Source organism: Pelophylax lessonae (genome assembly GCF_965119305.1).
Source record: "Pelophylax lessonae genome assembly, chromosome: 11".
Classification (NCBI taxonomy): domain Eukaryota; kingdom Metazoa; phylum Chordata; class Amphibia; order Anura; family Ranidae; genus Pelophylax; species Pelophylax lessonae.
The window spans coordinates 180,618,817-180,639,786 of record NC_138778.1 but is presented as its reverse complement, the minus strand read 5'-3'; the positions used below and the strand labels follow the sequence as shown (position 1 = coordinate 180,639,786).

Below are 20,970 nucleotides of genomic sequence, written 5' to 3'. Positions count from 1 at the left end.
CTAGAGAGGAAAAAGACACTTCAGACATCTCTAAGGGAGGTAATTTGTATCAAAACCGGACCATTTCAGTAAGAGACTGAATCAACAATCTCTGAGATTGAGAGGCCGAGTATGACTCCTCAGATCCTGACTCCCCAGAAGTGGAATCCTCAGGTGAGGGGGATCTATCCCATTTCCTGCCTCCTTGCAATGCTGCAATCATGCATGCAATCTTACCCTCAAGGCCGGTCAACGCCAATCCCAAATTATCCTTAGTGACGTAGGTTGCGACAGAAGAACTAGGAGTAGCTACTATGCCTGACAACCATAATAGCCCAGATTGACTAGTTGCCTCTGGCCCTCAGAGGGAGTAGACACAGAGGAAGCACGACTAAGACCTTCAAGGCCTGACGACGGCACCACAGTGCCCCCTCCAGATGTGCCCCCCGCCAACCCTTTTTTGGGAAGGCATTGCTCTTAAGCAAGACAAACTTAGCACTGATTATCCCAAAGATACAGAACCTGTCTGTGCCTGTAAACATGCAACCACAGTGACTCACAAAACCCACCTGCTGCTGCTCTGTGTCCCTCCAGCCTCCCAACAGCAGCCTGCGCAGTGAAAGTAATTCCTTAAAACATGCACCATTTTCGGTTGTACTGTGCAAACGCGTCGTGCTATGTGGCATTCACGTGCACGCCAATCGCGCCATGACAAGCCCCTCCCGCTCCAAGCTTACGCTTGTGTTTAGATGGTGAAAATTTGCGCATGTGGACGATCCTTCGCCACAGACACACCACTGAAGGCATTTGCTTAATCCGAAGCTTCCGAGGAGACAGATGCGCGGGCGTTTTCATGCCAAGGTGAAACTACACGCCAAACAACATGGGGTGAGAGCAGCATAAGCAACAAGCACGCTTTGTCACAGCTGATACTTTTCAGGTGATCAGTACAGGGTAAAAACATTATGTTTAAACAAACAAGGTGTGCTTTAACATAGCTGATACACCTACTGTTTTGCATAGGGAGAGCAAAGAAAATGTTTGAACAAACAAGGTGTGCTTTGACATAGCTAATACATCCATTGTCTCTTGTAGAGACTAACATGGCACTCGGTATCTGTTATCTTTAAAGGGAATAGTGCATGAAAATATTTTTACAAATCTTTTTGTAAGTAAACTTACCAATCCTGCTGCAGGATTCTGTCTTATAACAAGAATCCAATCCTCACCCATCCCTGCCGGAGAGCCTTTGGGATTGGTTTTACCAAGGGTCCGGATCCCAGTGCCTAAAAAGAACAACGTTACAGGCAAAACCTTGTATCTGCTTTCCCGGGGCTCAGGTACCATCCTTTTAGTCTTTGACATTTTTGGATGGATCTGATTGCTAACCCCTTAGATTCAGAGATCTTTGATCGGGGTAAATAGCATAATCTTCTTACTTCTTCTTTACAAATAAAAAAAATGTGGAGAGTCTCTCCACCGTGACCATCACCTTTAAGATACTGGCTAAAAAACGGAGGTACATCTTGTATAGGAGGGGTTATATAGGGGGACTTCCTGTCTGATTGGTTGCCAGTGTCCATACACCTGAAGGTTGCGTATAACCCATATGTAATGAAAATGGCTCTGTGTCCCATGATGTACGATAAAGAAAAATCACAATTGCGTTTTTTCAGGAGGTTTAGGGCAGAAAAAAAACACTTGATGTGCCTAAATGTGGCATTTAGGCGCTTCAAGCATTTTTAACTGTACTTTTTTTCTAGTGTTTTGGAGAAAAATACTTATAAATGCAAACATGTTTAAATTAGCCTAAATGCATGTACAATATGCTCCATAGGAGCATTTTTTCTGCTGTTTTTTCTGCCAGCAGTTCTGGCATTTCTTCTGATGCCTAGTGTGCAAGGACCCTTAGACCTCGGACAAATATGTAGATGGAGTTCTAACTTTCCTGTGACTTCATGTTTCTTTCTGGTCAGTGACACAGGAAGTAATAAAGCTAGACAGCAAGCATTCTCAGGTGAAGGGCTGCAAAGGCAGCCTAGATATTCTTCTTAATACAGTTTTCCTTTTCAGATCTAAGTGGTAGGGGATGAGAGTTACAGTGGGGAAAACAATTATTTGGTCCCCTACAGATTTTGTAAGTTTGCCCACTTACAATGAAATGAAGGGTCTATAATTGTTATCATAGGTGTACTGTGTAGTGATAGAGACAGAATATCAAACAAAAACGAAGAAAAAAACACAATACAAATGTTATAAATTGAGTTGCAGTTCAGTGAGTAAAATAAGTATTTGATCCCCTACTAACCAACAATAATTCTGGCTCTCACAAAATGGCTACATTATGTGTTCATGTGGTACACAGATCAGTCCTGTCAATTTAAGAAGGTGCTCCGTTCAAACTTCACCATCATTGGCAATACCAAAGAGCTGTCAAAGGACATCAGGGACAAGATTGTGGATCTGCACAAGGCTGGAATGGGCTACAAGACCATCAGCAAGCAGCTTGGTGAGAAGGAGACAATTGTTGGAGCCATTATTCGCAATTGGAAGAAATAAAAAACAACCATCAATCGCCCTCAGTCTGGAGCTCCATGCAAGATTTCCCCTCATGGGGTAAGAATGATCATGAGGCCAGAACTACACAGGAGGAGCTTGTGAATGATCTCAAGGCAGTTGGGACCACAGTCACCAAACAAACCATTGGTAACACAATACGCTGCCATGGATTGAAACCCTTCAGTGCCTGCAAGGTCCCCGTCCTCAAGAAGGCACATGTACAGGCCAGTTTGAAGATTGCACATTTAAATGATTCAAAGAAAGATTGGGAGAAAGTGCTGTGGTCAGATGAGACTAAAATTGAGCTCTTTGGCATTAACTCGGAGGAGGTGTTTGGAGGAAGAAAAATGCTGACTAAGACCCTAAGAACACTATCCCTACAGTCAATCACAGAGGTGGAAATATTATGCTATGGGGCTGTTTCTCTGCTAAAGGTACAGGCCGACTTTGCCGCATTGAGGGGCCAAAGGACAGGGCCATGTATTGTAAAATTTTGGATGAGAACCCTCCAGAACACTGAAGATGGGTCGTGGATGGGTCTTCCAGCATGACAATGACCCATACATACCACCAAGGCAACAAAGGAGTGTCTCAAGAAGAAACACAATAAAGTCATGGCGTGGCCTAGCCAGTCTCCAGACCTTAATCCTAGAGAAAATGTATGGAGGGAGCTGAAACTTCTAGTTGCCAAGCAACAGCCAAGAAACCCTATGGATTTAGAGAAGATCTGTAAAGAGAAGAGGAACAAAATCCCTACTGAGATGTGTGCAAACACACGTTTGTTTGTCACATGTTCACTGACAGACACAGCTCCATGTCTTCTTAGACCCTTGGCTTATGCTGCTCTCTCTTCAGGAGTAGGACTAGGCAATTTTGGCTACGCCCCTGAGGCAGTCCCAGGGGGTATACCATCACTTCCTGCTATAGGACTTCGGTTTGTAACAAGCAGTGTCAGAAGAACACATAACTCAACCCAACAGAGGGGCGGATGCTGTGTCCATCAGTGAACCTCAGAGAAAAGGATTTTACGGTAAAACAAAAATCCTGTTTTCTCTTTCGTTCACTGACAGACACAGCTCCATGTCTTCTTAGACCCTTGGGATGTCCCAAAGCAGTATTAACATGAGGGGTGGGAAAAACACAGCAATACATATAATTCCCAACAAGGGCTAAACATAGCCAACCAGGTAAAAACAGGAGCTCAACCACGTAAAAATACACCCTCCTTAAGAGGCGGGCGCCTCTGCAACCGCATGCCTGCAAAACTTTGCAGCCAAACAGAGCATCCGAAGATGCAAGTACATCTACCTTATAAAACTTTGTGAATGTGTGTACAGATGACCACGTAGTTGCTTTGCACACCTGAACCACTGACGCCTGATGACGAAAGGCCCAGGAGGCACTAAGCGCCCTCGTAGAATGCACCTTGACAGGGAAAGGAGGAACTTGACCCTTAATAGAATAGGCCTGCACTCCGTCTGCCTGATCCATTTGGAAATGGTCATAGCAGATGCAGCCTGCCCTTTACGATGTCCATCCTTAAGAACAAACAAAGAATCGGATTTCCGAATCGACTCGGTCACCGCCAGATACAACCGAACCTTACCATTCCAGGGTCTCTTGGAGCTGCCCGTGAAGTTACGGGTAGATCTCAAACCTTTTTTCTGCGATCCAGTCAGACGAAAGGGCCGCTTGTGAGCCGAGAAAAAAGGACCAAGTTTACGGCGAGGTTCCTTGCCCCTAGCAACCTGCGGAAGTAATGTACTCTTACCTCCCATAAGGCCCTTAATGATCTCCTCCATAGAGGTACTGAACAAACGGTCACCTACAAAAGGTAGATCAGTCAGCCCCTTTTTAGAAGCCTGGTCAGCCGACCAGTACTTAAACCAAATCATGCGGCGAAGAATCACCACCGTCACAGATACTCTGCCAGCCAAGGGGGGCGCATCCAAAGATGCATCACAAATGTACTGTAAGCCCTGGATCAACTGATCGGCCAGCTCAGGAAGGTGTTGACCCCCTTTCCAGATCCTGACATCAACTTTTTGCCAATACCGTTAAGGTCTGGGATACCAAGGTGATAGCAAACACCGGCCTCAACATTGAACCTGCCACGGTAAAAAGGTAATGGACCAGAGCCTCAGCTCTCTTGTCCACAGGATCCTTAAAGGATGGAGAATCCTCCACTGGCAAAAGTGTGGCCTTATTTAGCCTGGAAACCTGAGAGTCCACAGATGGTGGAACCGTTAGAGTCCTCCAAATTTAAAGTTTCCCGCACTGACACAATCAATGCCTCCACCAGCATCTTTTCATGCGCGGCTGCCGAGGAGGAGGATTCATCCTCACTGTTAGAGCAGGGTGTGTGGACGCAGATCCAGTGGGCTGACTCACGTCCGCAGTGGTCAAATCCATCTCAGACTCTTAGGAGCCAGAGGATACAGGTGAAGGCAGGGGGCGCTTCTTGCTAGGCCGCCTTTGCAGGGCCATATCAACCTTTGACACAAGTGACTGCAGGGCCGCCAGGGCAAATGGAGATCCAGAGGGTCCCGCAGCTTCAAGGAGTGGGTCATGTGGTGATACACGTTCCAGAGACTCCATGGTTTAATCGGAGCCGCACTATTTACAAAAGAAAAAAAATTTGTTTTTGTTTTTGTTTTTTTTTAAAAACCCTGCACACCACTTGGAACACCAAAAGGATCAGCGCACCCATGGCACTGTATATAGCAGAGGAAGGACTGTATACCCACAGAGACTCACCACCATGCACCCAGAGGTGGATTCAGAGCGCCAAACAGCCTGCCACACTGCGATCAAAGAGGAAGCGCTGACACTGACACTAGAGGGCCCATTGGATTACGAAAAAATGGCCGCTGCTATAGACTACAATGGGAAACCCAAAACATGGCCGCTGGACCACACAAACATGGCCTCCGAGGCTGAAGAAAACCATCCACAGCAAAAAATGTCAGCGCCGCGCAGGACCCCACTAGACCCCAGGGAACTAATCACCCCAGGGACCCCCGCAGCGCAAAAAAGTGCAGGCACCCCTAAAAGGGGGCCAGCAACTAGGGAAGAGGCTGGGGGCAGGTGAAGATGACCAATGCAGGGGAAACCCCCCTAGGGAGAGGGGGGAAACCATGAGGGGAGAAAGGACACTGGGGGGCCTACCTTTCCCAAGGAGGGCCCGCAACCACCCCAGCAATTCCCAGAGAAAAGAGGGGGGATACTACTCACCGCACCTTGTCATTAGGCGGACACCATTCCCGGCAGTTCACTGCAACATCTTTGTTTTTGGTTTGCCAGACCAAGTTCATTTGGAACCTCCAGAGGAGGCCCTGAAAGGCTTCGAGCTCTTGTCAGTTGAGGGACAAAAAACTTCTTATGAGATAAGAAGGAAAGCCCAAGCCCACATCTACGACAAGGTTCCTTGCCCTTAGTACAGCATAAATCAGAGCTTATTATATCATTATTCTACCCAATCTTGCCTGCACCTGTATGGTCTCTTTCAACATAGCCTAAACAACACACTGCAACAAAATACCCTGTATAGAAACAGGAAAAAAGAGGCTATTAGTTGAAAAAAAGTGGCAATGAGATACAAAGTAGAAAGTAATAATGTAGCTTTATTATTCATATTAGAAGCATTCCTCAATAAAAACAACAACATCACATGCATCCCGGAAAGGAAAATACCAGAACCATTTTTACTTTATGCTGTATTGTGTTCTGTTCTTGTTTTGGTTCTAGTATTTTCCTGTCTGGAATGTATGTGATGTTATTGTTTTTTTCGCTGAAGGATCACTGCCGAAACAGAAAGCCGGGCCACTAGGGGAGCCGCATCCAAAGAGCCATCACAGATAAACTGCAGCACCTGGACCAGCTGGTCCGCCAGCTCAGCAAAGGCAGGGGGAGCTGTTCTCCCTCCAGGTCATAGTGTAAAAGCTTAGCCAACTCGGTCAGAGTTTGCGACGCCAGGGCAATGGTGAATACCGGCCTCAGTGCCGAACTAGCCAGAGTGTACATATTGCGGGCCACAGCCTCCGCCATCCTGTCAGCCGGATCCATAAAGGCCGGGGACTCTTCAACCGGAATCATGGTTGCCTTGTTCAATCTGAAAACCGGAGGGGTCCATCACCGGTGCCACAGTCCATTTCCTAATAAGGAACTCCTCATAGGGGTAATGCCTAGTAAAGCGCTTAGGGACCCCAAGGGGACGCTTTGGTTGTCCCCACACTTTAGCAACAATTCTGTCAAAATAGGTGGGGAAAGGAAACACCTTTGCTGCTTGTGAGTGCTGAAGGGAACCTGCGCCTCCGTTGCAGCTGTAGCTGCATCCTCCATCTTCAAGGTCCCATGCACAGACACAATCAATGCTTCCACCAGCGCCTTTTCGTGCGTGGTTGCAGACATGGAGGAATCATTCTCACTATCAAAGGATTCTGGGCGCGTGGTTGCAGACCCAGCATGGAGACCCACGTCCGCAGTGGCCAAATCAGATTCAGGATTTGATGAGACAAATAAGGCAGGGGAAGGCGGGGAGTGCTTTTTGCTAGCCCATGGCCTAAAAGCCACCTCCACCCGGTACACAAAGGACTACAGGACCAGCATCAATGCATTGATGGATGGTTGGGACCCGGAGGGCCCCGCTGCCTCAGAGAGGGGATCAGGTGGGAATATTGCTCCAAAGACTCCATGAGTCACCAGGGGAACCCCACAAAACAGGTGTAAAAACACTGTAAGGGACACCCCCACCGCGCTGGCAGCACCACCCAGTCACCAGGCACAGAGCACCAAGTGATCCTCAGCAGAGAGGGAGAAAACCCAACAGACTCATCACCCAGCAGAAACAGGAACCTGCAGCCACCAGCAAAAATCTGCACTGCATACGTGGTGATCAGGAAGTAAAAGGATCCAAGAGCCAGCACCAGGAGATGAGGAAGGGCTCCCACCGCCAAAATCGCCACCCACAGGGCTCCACTGTCATGGCCACCGCTATTTTCAATGGCAAACCACTGCAAAATGGCCGCCAGACTACACAAACATGGCCACCGTGTATATAAACACACAGGCTACAACAAAATGGCAGCACCAGTAGGCTTCCAGGGACTAAGGAGGGATCCCTAGGCCTCAGGGACAGACCCAGGCAGGACGGGGGGTCCTGGCAGGAGCCCCCACCAAGTACAACCCCCCCAGTACAGCCGATCGTCCAGTCGTCAGCGATGCACCAGCCCCCACCAAGTACAACCCCCACCTAGTGCAGAGCTGAGGGCTGCGTGCACTCACTGGCCAGACTGGGGTGACCACTGGATCTAGATTATCCAGCCCGTCTCCCAGTCCGGCAGTTGATTGTAGATCTCACAGGAAAAATCCAGGAGACAAGATAAATTCCTATCTAAAAATAAAAAAATTGCCAGGATCAGAGATCCCAGCAGGGAACTAGGTCCTTACTTATGACTAGGCAGAAAAAAACTGAGTATCTATAGCAGGGAGATGGAGTATACCCCCTGGGACTGTACATAGGTGTAGCTAGACTTTTTTTCTGCCTAGTGTCCTACCCCTGTAGGGGGCTATATAACCCAATAGTTAAGAATATCAGGAGCTGTGTCCGTCAATGAACAAAAGAGAAAACAGCTTTCAGAATACAGAATCAAAATAAATAATTAATAATTTAGAGCATATTACAAATCTATATTTAAAAACAAATGTTTATTATTTTTTTTGCAATAACATGGTGTAGGCTTTCACTTTGTTCACACTGTAAAAATATCTGGAGGAAGTTCTGCCAATAACATGCTGTGTCATGCCCCTCCAGTCTGTGTCTATTGTGTGTATGTGTTGGGTCTAGTAGGGAGGTGAAGCCTCCATCAATTACCATCTTATATCCCACCTCCATAGTGTTTAGCAATACAAGGAGATGGAGGAGGACTAAAGGGGCTGTCATTTACCACTGTGTATACGCCTGCATGTGTGACTTTACAGCTGCACATATATGAAAAAGGAGGAAATGAGCAGCATAAAAGGGAACTGAAACTGGAGTATGCTCAGTAGATGTAGCAATGGCTGGTCTACACAATCTAAGGCCTCAGCCGAGACACAAACAAGGAGGGAGGGAAAGAGAACAGTAGGATCAACTGGGTTTTGGCAATCTTATTAAAAATAAATGCTCTAGTGGCAAAGTAAAGCATGTATTTACAGTTTATACTGATTTGGGTTTAATGGTGACACTTTAATAGGAGGCATTGTAAGCGGATTATTTGAGTCAATATTTTGGGGGAGCTTGAGTAATGACTGGAAGGTACATGAAGTTACCCTCTTCTTCCTTGGCACAGTACAGAGTACCACTTTACTTATTTTATACAGGGAAAGGAACAAATATCAGTGCAATCTGTATCTACTTTTCAATGGCTTCAAAAATGCTTAAAATTAATTTCAAGCACACCTACTGAAATGCATTGTCCACAACAATCCAAAAAAGAACAACATCAAAGATTGTTTTATATTATGAATCAGATTGTCAGTTTTTGCACCAGGACCTGTGACTTTGAGTTACACATCCTTCCTAAGGTATACAAACTCAAGAAAAGTAAAGTGTCTGGTTTCTCCAAAAGAAGGACTAACTTGATTCCTTGCATTCTTTAAACAACAATAATAAAAGGATGCTGAAATCTGATTGGTTAGTACCCAGACACTTTTCCCTTCCAGTTTTTGTATAAACACCATCAGTGAGGTGTTAATGTCAGATATAAGCTAGTTTGTAAGGCCGTTTTTGCATTATTCTAGTTTCTGGGTATTTTATCTTTTTGTATTTGTCTCTTTTAGCTCTAATGTATGCTAGCATCTTTGGCAATGTGTCTGCCATAATCCAGCGCCTGTACTCCGGCACTGCGCGTTACCACACACAGATGCTGCGTGTCAAGGAGTTTATCCGCTTCCATCAAATCCCCAACCCACTAAGGCAGCGCCTTGAAGAGTATTTCCAGCATGCCTGGTCCTACACCAATGGCATTGACATGAATGCGGTGAGTGCACTGATTTGCTAGCTGGCATACTAGCATCCATCCATCTGCTGGACAAAAATGCCCCAAAAATAATTGTTTTAAGATTCATTCCTTCCAAAAATGTTATGGCTACATTTGATAGCGAGCTGAAACATCATGCTGGTATATTATGTCTCTTAATTATATAACTTGCAGCTTTTCATATCATCTGTTTTTGGTGCAGTGGCTCTTTAATATTTTAATACTGCTAGACAGAAACTATGTTAGTCCAGGTTCTTATAGCTTCGCATAGAATCATACGGTACAAAATGCACAAATTGCAAATGACATGCAACAGCCAAGGGCTACCAATCAATTGTTCTTTCCCACACTAAACGAGAAAGCTTTACTTTATATTTGATGAGTGGCTGGAGGTTACTGCTCACCATTCACTGCTATTAAAAATAACTTGTCATGAGAGAAATATGTATGCTTCCACCACAGTCCTCATACTAAGAATGAAAGTTTCCTGGCTGCCATGCTAATGATTTGACTTTAGTGCTTTGGGTCACTGATGCGAAACAAGTATTAAGGTAACAAACTTTTCTATTACTTTTTTCTGCGTACTGAGTTCATGCTTTTTCTGGGTCAGTGAATCAGTAAGTACTGAAGGCAGAGACAGCAGGTAACAATCATTTTAAGATAGAGACCAACAATAGCAGCCTACATATCTCTCTCATTGTGTACTAAAAAAAGCTGAGGGGCATGGTGTATAAGCCACATCACCCAATCAAAATCATATTTCATAAATTTTGATTGATAACATTGCTGAAATTCAATTAGCTGCTATGGATTGTAGATTGTTACATTGTGTACTACAGCCCCAATTCCAATAAATGTGGGATACTGTGTAATATCTACATAAAAGCAGAATGCAATGATTTTCAAATCTCATAAACTCATATTTTTTCCACAATAGAAAATAAAAAAACATATAAGTTGTTTAAATTAAGAAAATATACCATTTTAAGGAAAAAATAAAGTCATTTTTGAAATTGTCGGTAGCAACACATCTCGAAAAAGTTCTGAAAGGGCCATGTTTACCAAGGTGTAGCATCCCCTCTTCTTTTATGTTTAATGACATTTTATTAAGTTTTCAGATGTGGCAAAACATAGTCCAGAGGTACACATAGCGTATTATAACAAGTATATAGGTCTGAGTGTAGACATGTACAACACATATCTAGCGAATTGAATAATCCAGTGTAACTTCTTTTAGGAACATTTGTATATGACATGACAGGTATGAAAAGAAAGAAACGAGTCTTATAATATCATACACATCAAAAGTAAAAGGTCAAATCATCAACATTATATATACCCATTAAGGGGTTGGACACCAATAAACATCAATCGGCAGTATCGAAAAGGATAATCCTACAACAATAGTAGACATCATGCATCAGTGGTACAGAAGGAAAAAAAGAGAGCTACATAAGAAGGGGCAGGGGGGTAGGTGGAGGAAGAAAGAAAAAAAAAAAGGCTGGGGAAGGTACCCATGCATAGATAATCCCCAGAGAAGTCGAACTGTCAGATGCTTCAGGATATAAAGGATCCAAAATTTGAAGAATATTGAAAATTGGACAAAATAATCCATGTGAGTTTATAGGACTTGGACTTGCCCTCCTCCCAAGCAATCATGCATTCCATATGATTGATATTTTCCACTTCACATGCGCATGCAGATAAAGAAGGAGCTTCAGGTTGTGGCCACTGTCTTGCTATCACTGAGCGCGCTACTGTTAAAAAGTGCCTGATTAGAAACTTTTTGATTTATTTTTAGGAGTTTGGTAGCACAGATAACACTGTCATGTGGTATATTTGGAAAGGTATCACCCACAAGTTTAATGACAGTTCTAGCATCTTATCCCAGGAGGGAATGATCCGAGGGCAGGTGCCCAAAATATGGGTCATAGTGCCAGGGGTCTGTAAACACCTCCGACATGTACCAGGAGTGGATTTGTCTATTTTATGTAAGATTGTGGGGCAGCAGTATCTTCTGGACAATATTCTGTAGTTACGTTCTTGAGCATGTGATGAGATAGATGTTTTATAAGCAACTGTCAGTACTCTGTCCCAATCCATATCATCAGATGTCTTTTCTCATTTCTGTTCCTATTTCAATATAAAAAGGGGAAGATGTGGATGGCATTCTTTTAACAAAATTTGGTAGACCAGAGAGAGCGGATGTTCAGATCTGATGGACTGGGAAAGCATTGACTCAAAATCCAAGCAATATCAAGTCAAAGAGTCCAAGGGGAGTCCATAGGTAATGTTTAAGTTGAGTATATTTAGTTCAGGCTCTTGCATATTATCATTATAGCAAGTTGAGAGTAATTAAAAATGGGAAATAGCATTTCCTTAAGTAGGATATGACACAATAGAGGGTGGCACACCTCTGCCAAGAGAGGACCTGAGATCAGTTAAGAAAGTGAAGTGCTACCAAATAACACAGTCAAGGGACTCGGTCTTGAAGAGATAAAACCTATGCTCACATAGGTATCTCTAACATGTAGGATAGCATAGGTAAGTAAGGGTTAGCAGTCTTTTGAAGGCCTATAAATAGGGTCTGTCAATGGTAGGGCGGTAAGATTTGAAGGGACCAGGGGCCCATCCATAATTTACTAATTTTGCTGTGGTACCAGTCTGGTATTCTGCATAGAAGTATAAGGAACCTGGGGAAGAGTTCTGAGACCTGTGAGAGTGGATGTCACAAGTTAGCCTATAGTTTTGTCTGTATATTCTTACCTCCTTGCCGCAGTGCTTCTGTTTTGCCTCCCTTCACATGTGGTGTTTGGGCTTCTCTGTTTCCTATTGGTGTCGCCTGCTCCACTGTGGGTTATATCCTGTTCCTGTCAATTACTTCCTGGGTCACCTCCCTGTTTGCTTCCCTATTTATACACATGCTCAGTGCACTGTTCCTTGCTTGAGCAACTTCACTGTTCTCTGAGCTCCCATTCGTGTATCCCTTGGCTATTGTATCTGATCTCCTGTGTACCGACCCGGCTTTGTTTCTCCATCTACGTTTATCTGCTGCCTGTCCTGACCTCGGCTTGTCTCTTGGATCTCCTTATAGTCTCCTGTTTACCCTGCACAAGCCAGCGGTCTCCACATTCTCAGCTGGGCCTACCTGGGGGCTGCGACCTGGTTCCAGTCTGCTGCAAGTCCATCCCCACCATCAGGGGCCCTGGTGAAGAAGCAGGCTGGGGCTTAGACTCCACGCCCTGGGGAATCCTGAGCTGGGGATCTATAAGGGCTCACTACCACAGACCCCTTGACAGTTTGCTCAAGCCATGAGCTCGTCGGAGACACCGCAGCCACTTCAGGATCAACTTCAGAGTTTGGAGCAGAGAGTTAACGTTCAGCAGGCTTATCAAGAACAGATTATGCAGTGTCTGCAGGCTCTTTCTTCCCGTTTGGATCAGCTGCAGATTGTTCCTACTCCAGCTTCCTCTGTTCCAGCTCCTGTGTCAGCCCCTGTGGCTTCCGCAATCCCTCCAGCAGAGGTCAGTCCTGCAAAACTCCAGCTGCCTCCGCCATCTCGCTTCTCTGGGGACCCCAAAGCTTGTCGGGGATTCATCAATCAGTGCTCAATCCACTTCGAGCTAGCAGGCCATTACTTTCCTACTGATCGTTCCAAGGTGGCGTACATGATTTCACTCCTGTCGGGACCAGCTTTGGCTTGGGCCTCGCCGCTATGGGAGCGTCAAGATCCTACCATTTCCAGTCTCTCTGCCTTCCTACAAGCTTTCTGTAATACCTTTGATGTGCCTGGCAGGGCCTCACCTGCTTCTGGAGCCCTTCTTCATCTTCGTCAAGGAAACATGACTGTTGGTCAATATGCAGTTCAGTTTCGCACCTTGGCTTCGGAACTGGCATGGAACAACGAGGCTCTTACTGCAACATTTTGGCAAGGTCTTGCAGATCGTATTAAGGACGAACTAGCTGGCAGAACTATACCCACCACCTTGGATGGCTTGATTTCCCTTAGCATCCAAATTGATGTCCGCTTCCAGGAGCGAGATCTGGAAAGGACTGTGCCACGACACCCCCCACTGGGTCACCTTGCTCCTGTTGTCCAGAACATTCCGGAACAACCCCTCTCTCCCCCAGTATTGGCTTCTGAAGAACCCATGCAATTAGGCCTGACACGCCTCGCTCCAAAAGAGAGGTCCCGTCGCCTGAGACTCGGCCTGTGTCTTTACTGCAGAGCTGGTGGTCATATGATAAAATCCTGCCCCGTCCGTCTGGGAAACTCTCGGGTCTAGGTCGCTCAGAGGGAGGCGATTTAGACCAGAATCTGAACTCTGCCACCTACCGTCGATTTGTTATACCCCTCTCTATTCATTGGGCCCTAAATTCATATCAAGTTTCTGCATATGTAGACTCTGGAGCAGCCGGGAATTTCATTGAGCAGTCTTTGGCCACTGAACTGGGCATTCCTCTAGTTCCCCTGGCTATGCCTCTAGCTGTTTCGGCAGTGGATGGCTCGACCTTGGCCTTCGGACCCCTACGCTTCAGAACAGCCTCCATCACCATGCATGTCGGTGTCCTTCATCTGGAGGAAGTCTCCTTCCTGATACTTCCCAAGTCTTCTAGTCCCATCATTCTTGGACTTCCATGGTTGAAGAAACACTCACCTTATCTGGATTGGAACTCTGGCCAAGTGTTATCTTGGGGGTCGCAATGCCATCAGACCTGTCTCCCTAAGGTGTCTCCACCTCTCCGTGTACCTGTGGCTGAGGTCTCTACCTCTCCAATTCTTCCTCGGCAGTATCTGGCCTTCCGAGATGTCTTTTGCTGCTGACAGTTTGACTCCTCATCGTCCCTACGACTGTGCGATTGACCTCCAACCCGAGGCTTCACCACCCCGAGGTAGAGTCTACCCTTTTTCCATCCCGGAGACCCAAGCCATGTCCAAGTACATCCAGGAAAATCTGCAGAAAGGATTTATACGTAAATCCAATTCTCCTGCTGGGGCTGGGTTCTTCTTTGTGGAGAAAAAGGGTGGTACACTCCGGCCCTTCATTGATTATAGAGGTCTCAATGCCATCACCATTAAGAATCGGTACCCGTTACCCTTGATTTCCGAACTTTTTGACAGGCTACGAGATGCTCATATTTTCACCAAGTTGGACCTCCGTGGAGCATACAATTTGATTAGGATTCGAGAGGGGGATGAATGGAAAACCACTTTTAACACCAGAGATGGGTACTATGAATATCTCGTAATGCCTTTTGGCTTGTGTAACGCCCCAGCTGTCTTCCAGAACTTTGTTAATGACATTTTTTCTGATCTCCTATACGTTTGTGTCATCGTGTATCTGGATGACATACTCATCTTTTCTCCAGATTTGAACACTCATCGCCAGCATGTTTGTACGGTTCTTCAACGTCTTCGGGACCACCGCTTGTATGTGAAGTTGGAGAAGTGCCTCTTCGAGCAAACCCAAGTTCCTTTCCTAGGCTACATAGTCACAGATAAAGGGCTGCTTATGGATCCTGCTAAACTTCAGGCCATCTCCAACTGGCCTCAGCCTTCTGGTCTAAAAGCAACGCAATGGTTCTTGGGATTCACAAATTTCTATCGCCAGTTCATCCCTGATTACTCCTCTCTGGTGGCACCCATTACCTCCTTGACCCGGAAGGGTGCCAATGCCAGAACCTGGCCTCCTGAAGCTGTCGAGGTTTTCCACAAGCTCAAATCGGCCTTCCTATCGGCATCTATTCTCAAACGTACTGACATTCTTCAGCCTTTCTTCTTGGAAGTAGATGCTTCGTCCTTGGTAGTGGAGGCCGTCCTTCTCCAAAGGCATGACAGTAAGCTCTGCCCCTGTGCATTTTTCTCTAAGAAGTTTTCTGATACAGAGAAAACTTACGGGAGCTTCTGGCTATCAAGCTGGCACTGCAAGAATGGCGACATCTACTGGAGGGATCTCCTCATCGTATTCTGATCTATACCGATCATAAGAACCTCCAGTATCTGCAGTCCGCCCGACGTTTAAATCTCAGGCAAGCACGATGGGCTCTCTTTTTTGCCAGGTTTAATTTTGATATCACCTTCCGGCCCGGCTCCAAGAATGCTCGTGCGGATGACTTGTCCAGGTCATTTGACGTTGCTGACTCAGAGTGTCATATTGAACCTGAACATATTATTCCTGCCAATTGTTTCCTGGCCTCCACTCACCTTCAGTCTCCACGTATCCCTCCTGGAAAGACCTTTGTGAGGCCCTCCCTTCGCCCCAAGCTTCTCAAATGGGCACATGACTCTAAACTCTCTGGAAATCCTGGTGTGCAACGCACCTGTGCCTTCCTGCTGCGTTACTACTGGTGGCCCTCACTCCGGAAGGATGTTGAGGAATATGTCCAGGCTTGCTCCATTTGCGTGCAGTCTAAGTCTTCTACTTCAGCTCCAGCAGGTCTCCTGTTACCTCCACCTGTTCCAGATGCACCGCGGCGCTGCATCTCTATGGACTTTATATCTGAACTACCCCCATCAGCGGGCTCCACCATTATCTGGGTGGTGGTGGACAGGTTTTCTAAAATGTGTCACTTAACTCCACTTCCAGGCCTACCCTCTGCTGTCACTTTGGCTTCCATCTTCATTAGGGAAATCTTTCGTCTCCATGGTATGCCCTCACACATTGTCTCAGATAGAGGAGTTCAGTTTACGGCCCACTTCTGGAGAGCCCTGGCCACGTCATTTGGAATCAAGTTGGATTTCTCCTTAGCTTTTCATCCGCAGTCAAATGGTCAAACGGAAAGGGTTAACCAGAATGTGGAACGGTATCTTCGTGCCTTCATTTCTGCCCATCAGGATGATTGGGTAGACCTTTTACCCTGGCCAGAATTTGCCCTCAATAACCATGCTAATGCCAGCACTGGTGAGTCTCCCTTCTTCACGGTATTTGGCCGCCATTCTTCAGTACCATTTCCTGTTCCGATCTCTGCTGAGATGCCGGCGGCCGCAGAGGTGCAACGGTCTCTCAATTCTATCTGGGCAGATGTTTCCAAGAATTTACATCTGGCAGCTTCCAGGTACAAGGTAGCTGCAGATCGCCATCGCCGTGTGAGCCCCAAAATTCTCCCTGGTGATAAGGTTTGGCTCTCTACCAAGAATATCCGTCTCAGGGTACCCTCTATGAAGTTTGCTCCCCGTTTCATTGGTCCCTTTACAATCCTCTGCCGGGTTAACCCTGTCGCTTTTAAGCTCCGTCTCCCGTCACATCTAAAAATCCCCAATGTTTTCCATGTTTCTCTCCTTAGACCATACATCATCAATAGGTTTTCTCTTCCTATTCGTCGTCCTTCTCCAATAGCCAGTACTTCGGATCAGTATGAAATCAAGCAAATCTTGGATTCCAAATTCTCCAGGGGGAGGCTCTTGTATCTAGTGGACTGGAAAGGATATGGTCCTCAGGAGAGATGTTGGATTCCTTCCACTGATGTTTCTGCACCTCGTTTGGTGAACTTTTTCATCAGAAGTTTCCTCTCAAGGCTGGGCCCAAACGAGTGGGGAGGCCCCGTAAGAGAGGGGGTACTGTCACAAGTTAGCCTATAGTTTTGTCTGTATATTCTTACCTCCTTGCTGCAGTGCTTCTGTTTTGCCTCCCTTCACATGTGGTGTTTGGGCTTCTCTGTTTCCTATGGGCGTCGCCTGCTCCAATGTGGGTTATATCCTGTCAATTACTTCCTGGGTCACCTCCCTGTTTGCTTCCCTATATATACACATGCTCAGTGCACTGTTCCTTGCTTGAGCAACTTCGCTGTTCTCTGAGCTCCCATCCGTGTATGCCTTGGCTATTGCATCTGATCTCCTGTGTACCGACCCGACTTTGTTCCTCCGTCTACGTTTGTCTGCTGCCTGTCTTGACCTCGGCTTGTCTCTTGGATCTCCTTATAGTCTCCTGTTTACCCTGCACACGCCAGCGGTCTCCACATTCTCAGCTGGGCCTACCTGGGGACCGCGACCTGGTTCCAGTCTGCTGCAAGTCCATCCCTACCATCAGGGGCCCTGGTGAAAAAGCAGGCTGGGGCTTAGACTCCGCGCCCTGGGGAATCCTGAGCTGGGGATCTATAAGGGCTCACTACCACAGACCCCTTGACAGTTTGCTCAAGCCATGAGCTCGTCGGAGACACCGCAGCCACTTCAGGATCAACTTCAGAGTTTGGAGCAGAGAGTTAACGTTCAGCAGGCTTATCAAGAACAGATTATGCAGTGTCTGCAGGCTCTTTCTTCCCGTTTGGATCAGCTGCAGATTGTTCCTACTCCAGCTTCCTCTGTTCCAGCTCCTGTGTCAGCCCCTGTGGCTTCCGCAATCCCTCCAGCAGAGGTCAGTCCTGCAAAACTCCAGCTGCCTCCGCCATCTCGCTTCTCTGGGGACCCCAAAGCTTGTCGGGGATTCATCAATCAGTGCTCAATCCACTTCGAGCTAGCAGGCCATTACTTTCCTACTGATCGTTCCAAGGTGGCGTACATGATTTCACTCCTGTCGGGACCAGCTTTGGCTTGGGCCTCGCCGCTATGGGAGCGTCAAGATCCTACCATTTCCAGTCTCTCTGCCTTCCTACAAGCTTTCTGTAATACCTTTGATGTGCCTGGCAGGGCCTCACCTGCTTCTGGAGCCCTTCTTCATCTTCGTCAAGGAAACATGACTGTTGGTCAATATGCAGTTCAGTTTCGCACCTTGGCTTCGGAACTGGCATGGAACAACGAGGCTCTTACTGCAACATTTTGGCAAGGTCTTGCAGATCGTATTAAGGACGAACTAGCTGGCAGAACTATACCCACCACCTTGGATGGCTTGATTTCCCTTAGCATCCAAATTGATGTCCGCTTCCAGGAGCGAGATCTGGAAAGGACTGTGCCACGACACCCCCCACTGGGTCACCTTGCTCCTGTTGTCCAGAACATTCCGGAACAACCCCTCTCTCCCCCAGTATTGGCTTCTGAAGAACCCATGCAATTAGGCCTGACACGCCTCGCTCCAAAAGAGAGGTCCCGTCGCCTGAGACTCGGCCTGTGTCTTTACTGCAGAGCTGGTGGTCATATGATAAAATCCTGCCCCGTCCGTCTGGGAAACTCTCGGGTCTAGGTCGCTCAGAGGGAGGCGATTTAGACCAGAATCTGAACTCTGCCACCTACCGTCGATTTGTTATACCCCTCTCTATTCATTGGGCCCTAAATTCATATCAAGTTTCTGCATATGTAGACTCTGGAGCAGCCGGGAATTTCATTGAGCAGTCTTTGGCCACTGAACTGGGCATTCCTCTAGTTCCCCTGGCTATGCCTCTAGCTGTTTCGGCAGTGGATGGCTCGACCTTGGCCTTCGGACCCCTACGCTTCAGAACAGCCTCCATCACCATGCATGTCGGTGTCCTTCATCTGGAGGAAGTCTCCTTCCTGATACTTCCCAAGTCTTCTAGTCCCATCATTCTTGGACTTCCATGGTTGAAGAAACACTCACCTTATCTGGATTGGAACTCTGGCCAAGTGTTATCTTGGGGGTCGCAATGCCATCAGACCTGTCTCCCTAAGGTGTCTCCACCTCTCCGTGTACCTGTGGCTGAGGTCTCTACCTCTCCAATTCTTCCTCGGCAGTATCTGGCCTTCCGAGATGTCTTTTGCTGCTGACAGTTTGACTCCTCATCGTCCCTACGACTGTGCGATTGACCTCCAACCCGAGGCTTCACCACCCCGAGGTAGAGTCTACCCTTTTTCCATCCCGGAGACCCAAGCCATGTCCAAGTACATCCAGGAAAATCTGCAGAAAGGATTTATACGTAAATCCAATTCTCCTGCTGGGGCTGGGTTCTTCTTTGTGGAGAAAAAGGGTGGTACACTCCGGCCCTTCATTGATTATAGAGGTCTCAATGCCATCACCATTAAGAATCGGTACCCGTTACCCTTGATTTCCGAACTTTTTGACAGGCTACGAGATGCTCATATTTTCACCAAGTTGGACCTCCGTGGAGCATACAATTTGATTAGGATTCGAGAGGGGGATGAATGGAAAACCACTTTTAACACCAGAGATGGGTACTATGAATATCTCGTAATGCCTTTTGGCTTGTGTAACGCCCCAGCTGTCTTCCAGAACTTTGTTAATGACATTTTTTCTGATCTCCTATACGTTTGTGTCATCGTGTATCTGGATGACATACTCATCTTTTCTCCAGATTTGAACACTCATCGCCAGCATGTTTGTACGGTTCTTCAACGTCTTCGGGACCACCGCTTGTATGTGAAGTTGGAGAAGTGCCTCTTCGAGCAAACCCAAGTTCCTTTCCTAGGCTACATAGTCACAGATAAAGGGCTGCTTATGGATCCTGCTAAACTTCAGGCCATCTCCAACTGGCCTCAGCCTTCTGGTCTAAAAGCAACGCAATGGTTCTTGGGATTCACAAATTTCTATCGCCAGTTCATCCCTGATTACTCCTCTCTGGTGGCACCCATTACCTCCTTGACCCGGAAGGGTGCCAATGCCAGAACCTGGCCTCCTGAAGCTGTCGAGGTTTTCCACAAGCTCAAATCGGCCTTCCTATTGGCATCTATTCTCAAACGTACTGACATTCTTCAGCCTTTCTTCTTGGAAGTAGATGCTTCGTCCTTGGTAGTGGAGGCCGTCCTTCTCCAAAGGCATGACAGTAAGCTCTGCCCCTGTGCATTTTTCTCTAAGAAGTTTTCTGATACAGAGAAAACTTACGGGAGCTTCTGGCTATCAAGCTGGCACTGCAAGAATGGCGACATCTACTGGAGGGATCTCCTCATCGTATTCTGATCTATACCGATCATAAGAACCTCCAGTATCTGCAGTCCGCCCGACGTTTAAATCTCAGGCAAGCACGATGGGCTCTCTTTTTTGCCAGGTTTAATTTTGATATCACCTTCCGGCCCGGCTCCAAGAATGCTCGTGCGGATGACTTGTCCAGGTCATTTGACGTTGCTGACTCAGAGTGTCATATTGAACCTGAACATATTATTCCTGCCAATTGTTTCCTGGCCTCCACTCACCTTCAGTCTCCACGTATCCCTCCTGGAAAGACCTTTGTGAGGCCCTCCCTTCGCCCCAAGCTTCTCAAATGGGCACATGACTCTAAACTCTCTGGAAATCCTGGTGTGCAACGCACCTGTGCCTTCCTGCTGCGTTACTACTGGTGGCCCTCACTCCGGAAGGATGTTGAGGAATATGTCCAGGCTTGCTCCATTTGCGTGCAGTCTAAGTCTTCTACTTCAGCTCCAGCAGGTCTCCTGTTACCTCCACCTGTTCCAGATGCACCGCGGCGCTGCATCTCTATGGACTTTATATCTGAACTACCCCCATCAGCGGGCTCCACCATTATCTGGGTGGTGGTGGACAGGTTTTCTAAAATGTGTCACTTAACTCCACTTCCA

The 20,970-nt window shown here is 46.9% G+C and overlaps 1 protein-coding gene across 2 annotated transcripts in view; it reads left to right on the top strand.

The window, feature by feature from the left end:
* The window catches only part of KCNH6 (potassium voltage-gated channel subfamily H member 6), a 352,494-nt gene that overhangs the window by 270,164 nt on the left and 61,360 nt on the right, over positions 1–20,970 (top strand). For both annotated transcript variants that reach the window (XM_082271267.1, XM_082271266.1), the window contains exon 7: positions 9,358–9,557. In XM_082271267.1, coding sequence (XP_082127393.1) covers positions 9,358–9,557 — 200 coding nt within the window. The remainder of the gene's footprint in view (positions 1–9,357; positions 9,558–20,970) is intronic.